At 48.8% G+C, this 12,267-nt stretch overlaps 1 protein-coding gene across 2 annotated transcripts in view; it reads right to left on the bottom strand.

Annotated features, from left to right (window-relative positions):
* Positions 1-12,267, bottom strand: part of B3GAT1 (beta-1,3-glucuronyltransferase 1) — a 39,626-nt gene that overhangs the window by 3,480 nt on the left and 23,879 nt on the right. For both annotated transcript variants that reach the window (XM_026071746.1, XM_026071745.1), the window contains 2 exons: positions 9,547-10,055; positions 6,199-6,495 (listed from right to left, as the gene is read on the bottom strand). In XM_026071746.1, the coding sequence (XP_025927531.1) occupies positions 6,199-6,495; positions 9,547-10,055 (806 nt within the window). The remainder of the gene's footprint in view (positions 1-6,198; positions 6,496-9,546; positions 10,056-12,267) is intronic.

Genomic DNA, 12,267 nt, shown 5'->3' with positions numbered 1-12,267 from the left:
TGCATTGCTGGGAGCAGTTTTATCCCTTCAGAGCTACAGTTTCCTGTTTCCCTTCACCTGTTCGCACTGATATTTCCTACCTTGCGGGGGTTTCCCTCTTGTTGCTATGACAATACTCTGCACATTTAATCCAAGTATCTGCAAAACACTTCATCCCCAGTCCCTGCTTTTCTGAAAAATGAGGGCAGGCTCGTTTCTAAAGGACGAACAAAGCACTTCTCAAACCCTTGTGGTTAAACAGTAGCACCCCTACCTTCCCAAGAAGCTGTGTGACCAAATTCATCTTTGATGTCAGCAGTCACCTCCTGTGCAGAGCTCAATTCAGCCTGCTAATGCTACAGCAGTAAAGACCAACTGCTGTTTGGAGTGGGTCCAAAAAACCATTTCATTGCTCCCCCACAACCACTCCAGAGCCCTCTCATCGACGTTAGTCTTTATTAGAGTCCTGCTCACCCACTGCAGCAACACTGCTGCAATTACTGTTTTACTTTCCTATGAAAAGTCAAAACCAAACAGGTCTGTATAAGTGGCTTTCAGTGCTATGTAAGCATCGGTTACGGGCTCCTCATCCAACAAACAGAATACATAAACCTTACACATAAACCTTAGTGCAGTCCAGGTGCTAGAAAAAATCCTGCAGCCAATTCTCTTCCCCAGTGGGAGCAGGGAAGAGCTGTTTTCTTTTTTCATGCACAAACCCTCACCCCTGCTGCTGGCCAAGGGCCACACTCTGCCAAGAACGGGACTCGCACTTCAACAACTCTTAACCTCTAAGGCATGTTCGCCATAAACAGAAGACCAAAAATACAGATTAAGAGCATTGCTTGTAAATTGGATCCCATGTTTAAATTGTCAAATCCAAGTGCCAAAAAAAGCCATTTCTGTTAAACCAGAACTTAATGGGACTAATTTTAAGAGCTTGAGGCTTGACACAACAGCTTCTACCGTTTTTCATGCTATGCTCTTTAATGTGGGAGGGAGATCACCCCCTAGTACAGAAATACCTGCTTCTCCTCTCAGCCAATTGCTTGATTTTTTCCACAAGCAGTGAGTTTGCTTTACGTCTCAGGGAAGCTTTGGCTTGTGCAAAAAGTAGAGCTTGCGTGAGAGTAAACAGTGTGGGAGACCAAGCATCTGACTCGGGCTGAACAGTGTGTTCCTGCGGGTCCCGAGGGAGTCCCCTCCCTAGGACCCCAGTCCCTTCCCGGCAGGTACCGCCCTGCTCAGAACCGCAGCAACCAAAACAGAGCTAAGAGATCAGAGGGATTCGTCTCCATGGGAGACTTCTGGACTTCTCCATTGTCTCCTAACAGGAAACTACAAAGCAAACAGGCAAGTTGCCCTGCAGTCGAGGGGGTCATAAGACTGCAAGCACACAAGCCCTCCATTGAGGATATCAATAACTGCTATTTGAAATGGAAACGTTACAGGAAGAAAAAGAGACACCAAGCTGAAACAACAGACTTGCTTCCTCCCAGCTTGCGCTTAACTGGATTTCTGCAGGGTCTCTGAGGCCTGATAGAGGCCTTGCGTTCCCAAAAGCATGCTCATTGGTATAACAAGTAACGATTGCTTCTGCCTCTAACCCCAGCTTTTCTCATACGCCTAGAGAATCATAGCCACAATTCCACTGCTATTAAATAAGCCAGAGCTCAAACAGTATTCTTCGACTGTGTAATTACACCAACTTGAAGATTTGTGCTTTGTGGAAGTATTATAGGCAAAGCTTACGTGACCACATGAAAATAAGGGTTACAATGGTCTAATCTGAGCTATCGCAGCTGCAGTACAGATCTGAAGGTCTAATGTGGAGCAGCGCAGGCAGAGCGTGCTGCAAACCCAAACACTTTGATGTAAATTACAGCCTTCAGCGGTGATACAGGAGCCGGCACTGGCACAGCAGTTCCGGTGACTAATCAGGACAAGACTGGTCCAAAAGAAGCCTCCAAGTTCTGCAGGTCTGTCATAAAAATCAGCATGTCAAGCACTGGTGTCTTCAGTGGTGCGCGCATGCAGCTAAACCACCAGAAAAACAAAGTGCTGTCACAGAGCAGCCAGGATATGAACACTCACTGCAAACCATTGGTCACAAACCGAAACACCTGCAGCCACCCCATCTCAGGAACCATCTAACCAAAAGGAGGACAGATCTGCTCCACATGTACCCTGCTGCTCGCCTCAAAAGCGAAAGTACGCCAAGAGCTTGCTGTGCCGATTCTCCTGCCTATCATATGTAGCACCACAGGATAAAATCAGGAGGAAGTGAATTATTCCTTTTCAAGCTTTCTTGCCTTAAGCTGAAGCTTTCCCTCCCTCCTCCCATTTTGAGCCATTTGAGCTATTTTAGCTTGGTGACATGACAAAGCTGCCAGGTCTGCTCTCCCTTCACTGTACTGTTTCCTGGCTGCTGCAGGAGCCGAGGCCTCTGTGTCCTCCATACCCACAGGGATTTATTCCCCTCCCACAGCTGGTTCCAAGACCCACAGTCGCCCCAGGGCTGAGGTTGTGGTTCGGGCACTCAGAGGACAGCTCTCCGTGTCCCTTGTTCTCCAGCCTGGGTCTCTCACAGCAACCAGCAATATTGACTATGGCATTCAACACTGCCCACTCCGCCTCGCTCTAAGCTTTTCAGAGACAGCCTTCCTCTGTCCAGTGCAAGGCTTCCAGCCAATTCCCTTTAACAGCATCCACCTAAACACTGAGTTGCAAACCCACAGGTTTAATTTCAGGTCATACTCAGCCAAGAGATGGCGAAGGAGAAAGCACGACTTCTTTCAGCCACTGCTTAAATCCTGCTGAATTGCTACCCAGACCACTCCAGTGCACAAAAGCCTGCCTCACCCAAAGAAACACATCTACACCTACCTCCCTGGAAAAACAAGCGGATCCAAGAGCAGCTGCAACAAGGCATGCCTCATTTACTGTGGCCTTGTATTTTCTGGGCAGTCCTCTTGTGCCAGCTCCAGCTGAGGCTCTTTGAGTAGCTGAGCCATTCATAAGGTCTCACTCCTTTAAGGGTTCTCTGGTTGAGCACGCCGCAGTATTTCCTCAGGCAATTAATAGAAAATAGGCAGCAGGATACAGCCCAATTACATCAACCTCATGGGAACACAGAACTCCCTAGACCTCTACACTGTCAGATATAATGTGTCAATGGATTCAAGAAAGATTTTTTTTGCTGGGGGGTTGGAGAAGAATGCAGAAGCAGCAGAACACGCTTGCAAAGCCTTGTTTCCTTACAACGGCAACATAAACGAAGCCTTCACTCCTGATGGAGGGCTAACTCCATTTTCCTGGGTAATTAATACTGACTTCCTTCATTTTCCCCTTCATTTTGGGCAGATCTCAAATCAGGGAGGTTAAATGGGATTTATGTCCTTGGCCAAAACCTAAGCTTTTTGCAGAAGTATGCGTTTGTGGGCTGGAGTGAGATGAACATTACAAAGTAAATACCAGCACTGTGCACAGGCAAGGCAGATGGCTAGGCTTATCTTACGGGCTTCTCTGGTCCTCCCTTAACCACTGTATCTGAGCACACATCATAATCTTTAATGTAAATCTCACTGCAAAGCGGGAGTACAGTTATGCTAAACAGAAGCAAATCCAGACAGCTACTGGGGGCATCCTAGCAGAATGAGAGGAGTCTGTGCTTTGGTATTGAGGCAAAAGGCCCCTGGACCCCAGCCTACTGCTGTCTTCTTCTGCTGCTTGCCTGGACCCTCCTCCCTGTCAGAAGGGTGAGCAAAGCAGCAACTGGGAAATGAAGGCTGCTGGCAATAGCTAAAAGCAGAAAGGCAAAGCACAAAGTGCAAAGCTGCACTCAGTTTGCCATGAGCAGAGAGCATTCAGTTCACAACAAGGACCCTTGTGAGATCCCCACAGCCCAGCCAAAAAAAGAAATGCAGCCTGCTTCAAATCCTGGCCAGAGATTCCTGCTTCCTCTTCAGCTCTGACGTGCAGCTCCTGCATGACAGCACTGACATGGCAGCTTGACAACACTGTTTTTCCCCTCCAGCCTGGAAACATCTTTTCCTTCCTCTCCTTCCTCCATGTGTCCTACCATAACCATCATCTCCCACCCACTGCCTTTTAACACAAAGCCTCCTTTCGATAATTATTTTACAGCACAGACAATATACTAAAGAAAGACTGCATAACCAGCCATGGAGCATCTGCCCTGGGTTGAACCTTCCTGCCCTTCTGCACATCACCCTGAAAGCATCCTGTTCATCTCCCTTGTCCTGCTGGAAACCCACTTATTTTCAGCCAGTGTTTTCTTGTTAGGAAGTAAGACGGTAGGAAGTGAGGGAGGGAGGACCATATACCTAACTGCAGGGCAAGTCTAGAGCTCCTTAAAGGAAAAAGCTTTCAGCTCTAAACTGGCTGAGGATCTGGAAAAGATGATCACAGTTACACTGCTAGACCTTGGGACATGGACAAAGCAGTCCAGGAGAAGTCCTGCAGAGCAAGTGTTCAAGTGCAATGATGGCACAATCCACCACCTTCCTTCTCCTCACTTCACCTGAAGATGAAGGTGCTGTCATCAACTATAGGCTTTTCAATAAAAAACAGAGAGAATTCCAAACCACACACAGGAAATAAGCAATTCATTTCAGCCTCTCCTGGGCTGACCTTTCGAAAGCACGTTTGACACAGTGCCCAAGAACAGAGATCTAATTTTAATCCAATTTCTTTTCCCATCCTTGAGAGACTACCTGTATCATTTATCCCCATGCTGGACATCTGTAACTACAGACATGTGGATATAAAAAATGAGCCACAGCAGGTATCAGAAAATAAACCAAGCCATTCCTCCCCCTCAGCTTCTCCTTATTCTTGGACTCCTTGCTCGAGCACTGCTGAACTCCAAGATCCTTGTCTTTCCCTGCCTGGGGGCCACAGGGCAGTGCAGGTGGAAAACAGAGGCACAGGTTATTAATCAAAGTCCTTTCCTGTCCCCAAGGGGGATGGAGACCTGGGTCCAACACTGGGTCTGTCAGCAGTAACAGCTCTTTTGTAAAAATAACAAACAAACAAATAAATAAATAAAAATCCTCTTGGGATAATTAAGCAATAAAAACTCCCTAAATCAGACTGGGTGTCTCCCTGTTACAGACAAAGGAGCGAGAGGGCTACAGAGCCTGTGATCCCAGAGAGATGCCCTCCACTGGCTCCGGTGCTCAGTGGACCCACTCGCAAAGCTTTCAAAAGCACTTGAAAGCACCTCAGCTGCTCATACGCTGTGATTGATGCCTGTCACGCTAACCAGCATTGTCTCATTGTATCTCGCATGCTCCCCTGTCATTCCAGATAGATATCCATCTGTTGTCTCTCATCTTAGACTGGGAAGTCTGTAGGGCAAGAACTATCAGTGTGCTCTGCGTTTCTACATTTTTTAGCACATAGGGGTCCTGCTCCATGACCTGGTGGCTCCTAGGCAATGTGTTAATGCAAATAATTAACAGTCATTTGACAGTAATAAAATACCCCCCAAAGGAAGCTACACGGCAGCCTCCTAGAGCTCAGAGCAATATCCTGGGCATGAAAACATATCTACTTTATTTCTGGCACATAAAGATCCATGTTGTTGTGGACAACTACGGTGATACTCTACATATGCCAGGAGGGAGGAGGCAACAAACTCTGCAAGAAGGCAGCAACTCTGCGAATGCTCCTTCCCTGCAGCCAGAAAGCAGAGCGGCCTGGCACAGCTGGCTCACCGTTCAGGCAAAGTCCAGGGGGCCAAATCTGATATGATGCCAGCTTATTACAGGAGTACCAGTACTCAAAACCCTTCTCCACAATTCACTTAAAACAAATGACCTATATTTCACCTATGGAATTCACTGCCCCAGGGGATTAGCAAGGCCACAGATAAGCCAATCATGAAAGTAATAAGGATATTATCTAGAGGTAAAATGACAAGGAGGTAAAGTTACAGGGAGGAGAAGCTGCTATATTTCAAGGCCTATGGCAGCCTCTAGCAGCATGCAACTAAAAAAACCAAAGAAACAAAACCAAAGACAACTGCCCACCTCACATCACACAATTAAATACATAATTGCCCATTCCTGGCTCCTTTGCATGCAGGGAGCGTTCTCTCGAAACACAGAGCAAAGGGACTGAACGCCGAGACTGAGAGGGGCTTTTGTCCTATCACTGCATCCTTACGTTCCACGTACAAGGAGGAGACCATACCTTCGTGCAATTGGCAGCTTTCGGCTCAAGGTCATTCAAGGTCACTAGTTCCCGCAGCAGGCTGCTCTCTTGGTAGCCTCCCTTCACTCCTCGCAGTTTGAAGTAAGCCTGAGATCGCTGGAGAATSAGTCTGAGGTTCACGGCAAACCCTGCCATGTCTATAGCAAAGGGGCGATGGGGGTCGAACACAGTTTTCCAGCCATAGACCTTCCCTGCAGCATTCACTTTGGGTGACTCATAGCGCAAGCCACCGACGAAGGCTACTGGCCACACTGACACCTTTCTGGTGCTGCGCATCTGGAGGCAAGGAAAGAGAAGGGGATGGTGGGTGCACACACAAGGATCAGTTACATGCAACTTCTAACACACAAAACAGCATGACTTCAACTTGCTCGCTGGCCTGAAGGAGAGGGATGCACCCCAACTTCAACACAACACCAAACTGCATCAGTGCTAAAGCTAAGAGCTGGGTTATGTTCCCAGACACCCTCTGTGACTTGGACCAAGCCACGGAGCTCCTGCACAGTATTCGCCCGTACCAGGATGCACATCCTTGGGTTGGAGAATGGTAGCAAAGCCTTTTGGAAAGCGGCAGCTAACAATTGCAACACTAGTGGACGACCACGGAGGCGAAGCATGAGTTTGGTACTAGGAACAAAGCTACCAATAATAAACACAATTGAGATTTAAGAGTGCTTTTTGTTCACAAGTCTTCAGAGCTGTGGGGCATCAGTCCTCCACACAAACAGCTGGGGAAGCCAGGATACAGAGAAGGGAAGCACTGTTTCCGAGGCCACTTGGCAAGTTAGGAATGGCAAATCTAGGAATAAAGGTATTTTCTCTGAAAGCTAAGGAGGTTGAGCTGTAATCTTGATCTATGAGCCATAGTAAAACTAAAAGTGTTTCTTGAGTGAAGCACCACAACTGTCGCCCACAACCTCATGGACAGCTGAGAAGCACAGCCCCTCCAGAAGCCCCCTGCACACAGGACAGTGCTTTGGAGCTGCTCTGCAGAGAAACAAGGTTAGATGCCTCTGTTCCCTGTAGAGTCAACAGAAATCAGTAGGAACCTCCAGGGCATGCTTCAGATGCCTGCACTTGCCAACGCAGATGATTTGAATGCCAGTCTGTCTGCCCACCCCACTGTCCTGTCCCATTCTGCTGGCAGGCTCAGCCTCGCTTTCTGCTCTTAGCCCAGGCTCTTAGATCAGGGGTCTCCCAGAGCTAATCTCATCACTCCTAATTACAGCAAACGAGACCAGAAGAGCGCTGGCACTAGCCCTTCTGCATTAAACACATGCTAACGGCAGTCCCTGTCCACAGGGAACAATAGTGCGTGTCTTCTGCATTTCACAGCACATTTCATTGGCTCCATGTGACCTCAACTGCAGCTACATAGCAGAGGAGAAGCCTCTACGAGCAAAGCACACGGGTGACCGAAGGAACCCTCCCTGCTTTATCAACGTGCAGTGTTTGCCAGAGCCAGCCTCAAATGAGCGTGTGGAAGAAAGACATTCAGTCTGGATTTGCTTTCAGCTATAGAAGTGTGCATATTCCTGTAGCTATCCAAGCTCAAGTGAAAGCCATCAGGGAAAGGAAAGTGGACATGTACAGAAGGAATAAACAGGAGATCCAGGCTATGAAAACTGGCAACTGGGGGGAAGGGGAAGAGGCAACACTCCTGCCTTGACCCTTGCTGCAAGAGCTCCGCCTTAGGAGACCAAGGCAACAAGTCATCTCTGAGCTGCAAGTCAGGTGAGCTACAGTGTAGATGGCACTATAAGACTGTCACGTGTCTGCAGACAGGGAAAGGCACAGGAGTTCATTTAGGGACCCCACAGGAGTCAAAACAGCAAAGGAGGGAAAGCACATGGGAACCTTCCTCTGCTCAAGTTTCCAAAAGACTTGAAAAATACTGCAACAAAGGAAGCATTATACTCGGTTTTAAAGAGGAGGATGTAACAGAGCCGAAGTGACAAAGGATGGTCCTGAGGAGGAAGCAACAAGTCAGAATCCTAGAGATCCGAGCTCAGTTYCCAGCTCTGCCAGAAACCCCCTCCACTACCTTGAGCAAGTCCCCTCCTTCTAGTGCCTCAGACCTACACCATGTTACAAAGAACAGTGAAAGCAGCCAGCTCACCATTATAAAAAACTGTGTGTAATAAGGACTGAGACTGGGCCTCTTGAGAAAGAGCAGCACATCCTCAGAGTGCACACATCTCTGCTCTGCAAAGAGCAAGCGCTGCTGGTGCACAGACTACACGTTGCCGGCCCTCTCAGTAAACGCACATACCCCCAACCCTGACGGGATTGTCAGGACGTGCTGAAATTCAGCCTGCCATCAAGGTTCCTGGAGGCTCCAACTTCCAGGCTGAGATCGCAGCCCCACTTCCTACTGAAAACAGCCTGAGAGACCATCCATCCTGGGGCGCTGCAAGAGGAAGAGCTCTGGAGGGGAGCGCTGCACACACCTCCGGGCAGAGGCACAGCCCTCGAAGGCAGCGCACGAAGGGCTCCACTCTTCTGGGCGGACAGGCAAGCACTGACAAATGCACACTCCTCACGTGCATGCAGCAACCCAGAGACAACCGCACCGAGCACTTCTGAATAAGATGTCCTGCAAGCACTACGACTGCGCTGTCATCACTCAGGCATAACTCTGAAAGGACACTTCTACCTCAGCTGGGGATCTGTGCAAAGCAGGTGCCAGGCTCTTGACAGCTACAGAATTTAACCAGTGAACACTTCAGGATGAGAGCAAACAAATGCAAAGAGCAAGCAAGGAGAAGAAAACCCAGGGACTCCTCAAACAAGAACAAACATGGATTAACAGACAGCCAAGTGCTGTCTTGAGATAACTTCCCCACATGGACATGAGCTTCCCTTTTGGGGAGAGAGAGATTTGGCTTGGGTTTCTGATGCTCAGGGGAAAGCTTCATTCCTCCACTCAAGAAAGTAACACAGCTAAGAGCACCAATTTACAGAGACAGGGGGTGCGTCAGCAATGGTAACCAGATCCTTTCAAATGCTGCAACTGCCTTTAAAGGACTGGGGCCTGGATGTGCACCAGAATGCCTCCTGACTACATGCCACAGGATAAACTGGGGTCCCCGTTACTTTGCATGGGATGCCTTTGACACTGGGAAAGAAGCACTTGGCAGCACTGTAGTCAAGCCCTGGAGAGAACTTTAGGACAGTTGTGGTGAGACTGCAGCACAGACAGGACTGTCCCAGAGCCCAGGAGGGGATGCACAGAGCACCCCCCCAGCCCAGCATACAGCATCTCCTACACACCACATGCTAATTTACCATGTTCAGACGGCTGGGGATCCCCCAGCAGGGTCTTACCTCCTCAAAGAGCTCCAGGCTGTAGGTGTTATCATCATCAGCAAAATAAACAATCCCGGGCTGGCTGTTGTTTTTGTTAAAGGTCTCTCTCAGCCATCTCAGAGCAAGGTTCCTCTGCATGGTCCCCCGAGGGATGCGGGGATCCCTCATGTCTCCCCGCAGCTTGTAGTTGCGGGGTGTCTCCACATTGAGGTGCGTGTAGTTGAGCCCCGTGTCCCGCAGCAGCCGGGTGATGAGAGGTGTGCGCCGCTGCGAGTCCTCCACCAGGATCCAGTGCAGGTTTGGCACGTGCAGGAGGGTGTTGGCCAGGCGCGTCAGCTCTGCCTTCTGTACGGGCCGGCTGTAGGTGGGCGTAATAACGTGGATGGTGGGAAGGGTGTCTGACCACGGGGGTGGGCGGGTATAAACGTACTCTGTCCTCACCACCTCCACAATGTCCCGGTCCGACAGGCAGTATTCCTTGGAGTCCAAGCCTGCAGCGAGATCACGCCGGGAGTCACCACCATCATCTGAGCAAGGGTATGAGAGAGAAAAAAAAGCAGCATGGACTCAGTCCTCCAACACCCCCAATCTGAGCCAGCAGGCTGCTTGCTAATTGCAGCAGGTCACCCTCACGGTTCGACAGGAAAGGAAACAGGCTTAGATGGAGGCTTGAATAAATAAGTACACAAATAAATAAAGGAATCGGGGACAAACACCCATGAGAAAAGAAGTTCCTGCTGTTAGAAAACCAGCACCAATCAAGGCCTGAGAGCCCAGGAAAATGCTGCAGCTGCGTGTTCAGAATGAGCAGCTTCAACAAGCACCCAGAAGATACAGACTTGTACAGCAACTGGATCTAGAAAATGAAAATAGCAACATGGATTCAGGATCTTGCATTCCTAAGGACTGCTTCAGTGCTTTGGGCACCATACTCAGCAGGGGCAGAACTCACAGCTCTGCATTGAGGCACTGGAGCACCTGGATTGGGAAGTGGTGGAATAACTGGTGGAAAATACCAAGTCGGTGAAGCTCCCTCAACAACATGGATTGTCCAAGATACTGCAGTACCCTGCTGTCCTCCTGATGGGCCTGGGATAGGGCAGCGAGAAGGAGTGAAAGACTCATCCTTTAAATCCAGAATCAGAGAACAGAAATTAAAGTCTAATTGCAGGCTTTTTCCTACAGAGACTTTCACCTGCTTATGGCTATCCTCTCCTCGAAAAGGCCCTACCAATTTCTGAACACAACAGCCTGTTCAATAGTGCAGATGTGGACAACAAACAGTATTACACTCGCAAACAGTGTATGGGATACACTGATCCAAATGTATAAAACCCTTGCAAAAAGAGACTTGTTCACAATCGGCTCAAGGAAAAATATTCACGCCTTTGTAATTTTTCCAGGGGGTGACTTTCACACCACTGCAGGCCAGCAGGAATACCACAGTGTGCATACAGTTAGGGACTAGCAGTGACAAAGGGGCATCACTGTTCCAGGGTATAAGCCAGCTGCTCTCTAGTGGGCACATAATACTGTGAGCCTTAGATTTTGCAAAACCAGCTACTACGAGGAGCTTCTAATGAGAAAAAGAATAGGAGCAGACAGACATTAGCTCTGACCAGCGAGGTACTTTCTGTGTCTTTTTCATAGTGTGTTATTCTTCCAGCAGCACAGACATTGATACCAGCACCTGATCTGCATGAAGGCCCCAGACTCCACAGCATGGAAGGAGGAAGGGTGGGGAGCAAGTTGTCCTGCAAATGTTGGGACTGGGCTCTATATAAGATAAAGCATATCTGCATTACACAGCACAGGTCTCTGAAAGCACCAGACACTGGAATCAAATCAAAAACAAAACTGCGAAATGCATTGGACACAGACACAAATGTAATTAGCCAGGATGGTGCTTGACTGGGACGTCTGAGACTGTTTGCAATCCCCTGCAGGTCAGACCCTCAGCTGTAAATCCTGGCATGTGTAACCACTGCCACTGTGCTCACTACTGTATAGATGCACATCTCTTTTTCAGCACCTGCTATCAAAGAATCTCAGAAATGCATTAGAGGTACAAAACCATTTATCCTGAGAGCTCTCAGGCTGGTCTCTATCACCACTTGTTTTCCACTGAGGGCTCACAGAGGCACAGGCCGAGGAAGTGTCTTACCAAGGTCATCAGCAAGTTCAGGACTGAGCCAGAGCAGAGCAGTCTCTGTGCTGTAACTTCAAAGTCCAGGTTCATTCACAAAAACAGCTCCTAGTTTTCAGGGCATTGAGTCAAACCCCTGACCTTTTTGACAGCATATTTTTAGTAGTCTTTCAAGCCGTATTCTGGAGCCCAGTGAATCCTTCATCCTCTGAAACGCTGTCCAGCTTCCAGAGGAGATCACAGACATCTTTCCCTTAAGAGCTGCCCAAAGCTTTGTGGGTGACTGTCAGTCAAGAGACCTCCGGGGGAAAGGTAAAACTGCTCAGGACAGACTCTGAGTTTCTAACAATTTAAAACACACATCACACTGTTCAGTGAAAGGAGAAGCAACAGTGGAGGATGTGTGTGAACACTGAAAGGAAAAGGGGAGAATGTCTCCCAGAAAAAGGGCCCAGAGAGAGGAAATGAACTGGCCTTCGTCCAAACGGACAAGCCTCCTCAGGCTGAACTGCCTGCTGTGGTGCCCAGCAGAAGGGCAGAACCAAGAACAAGGACTGCGGCAGGCAGCATGGCTTCTTCCTGCCCCTAAGCGC

Source organism: Apteryx rowi, unplaced genomic scaffold, assembly GCF_003343035.1.
Source record: "Apteryx rowi isolate R43461 unplaced genomic scaffold, aptRow1 scaffold_33, whole genome shotgun sequence".
In the NCBI taxonomy this organism is placed as follows: domain Eukaryota; kingdom Metazoa; phylum Chordata; class Aves; order Apterygiformes; family Apterygidae; genus Apteryx; species Apteryx rowi.
This window is presented reverse-complemented; position numbering and strand designations above follow the sequence as displayed.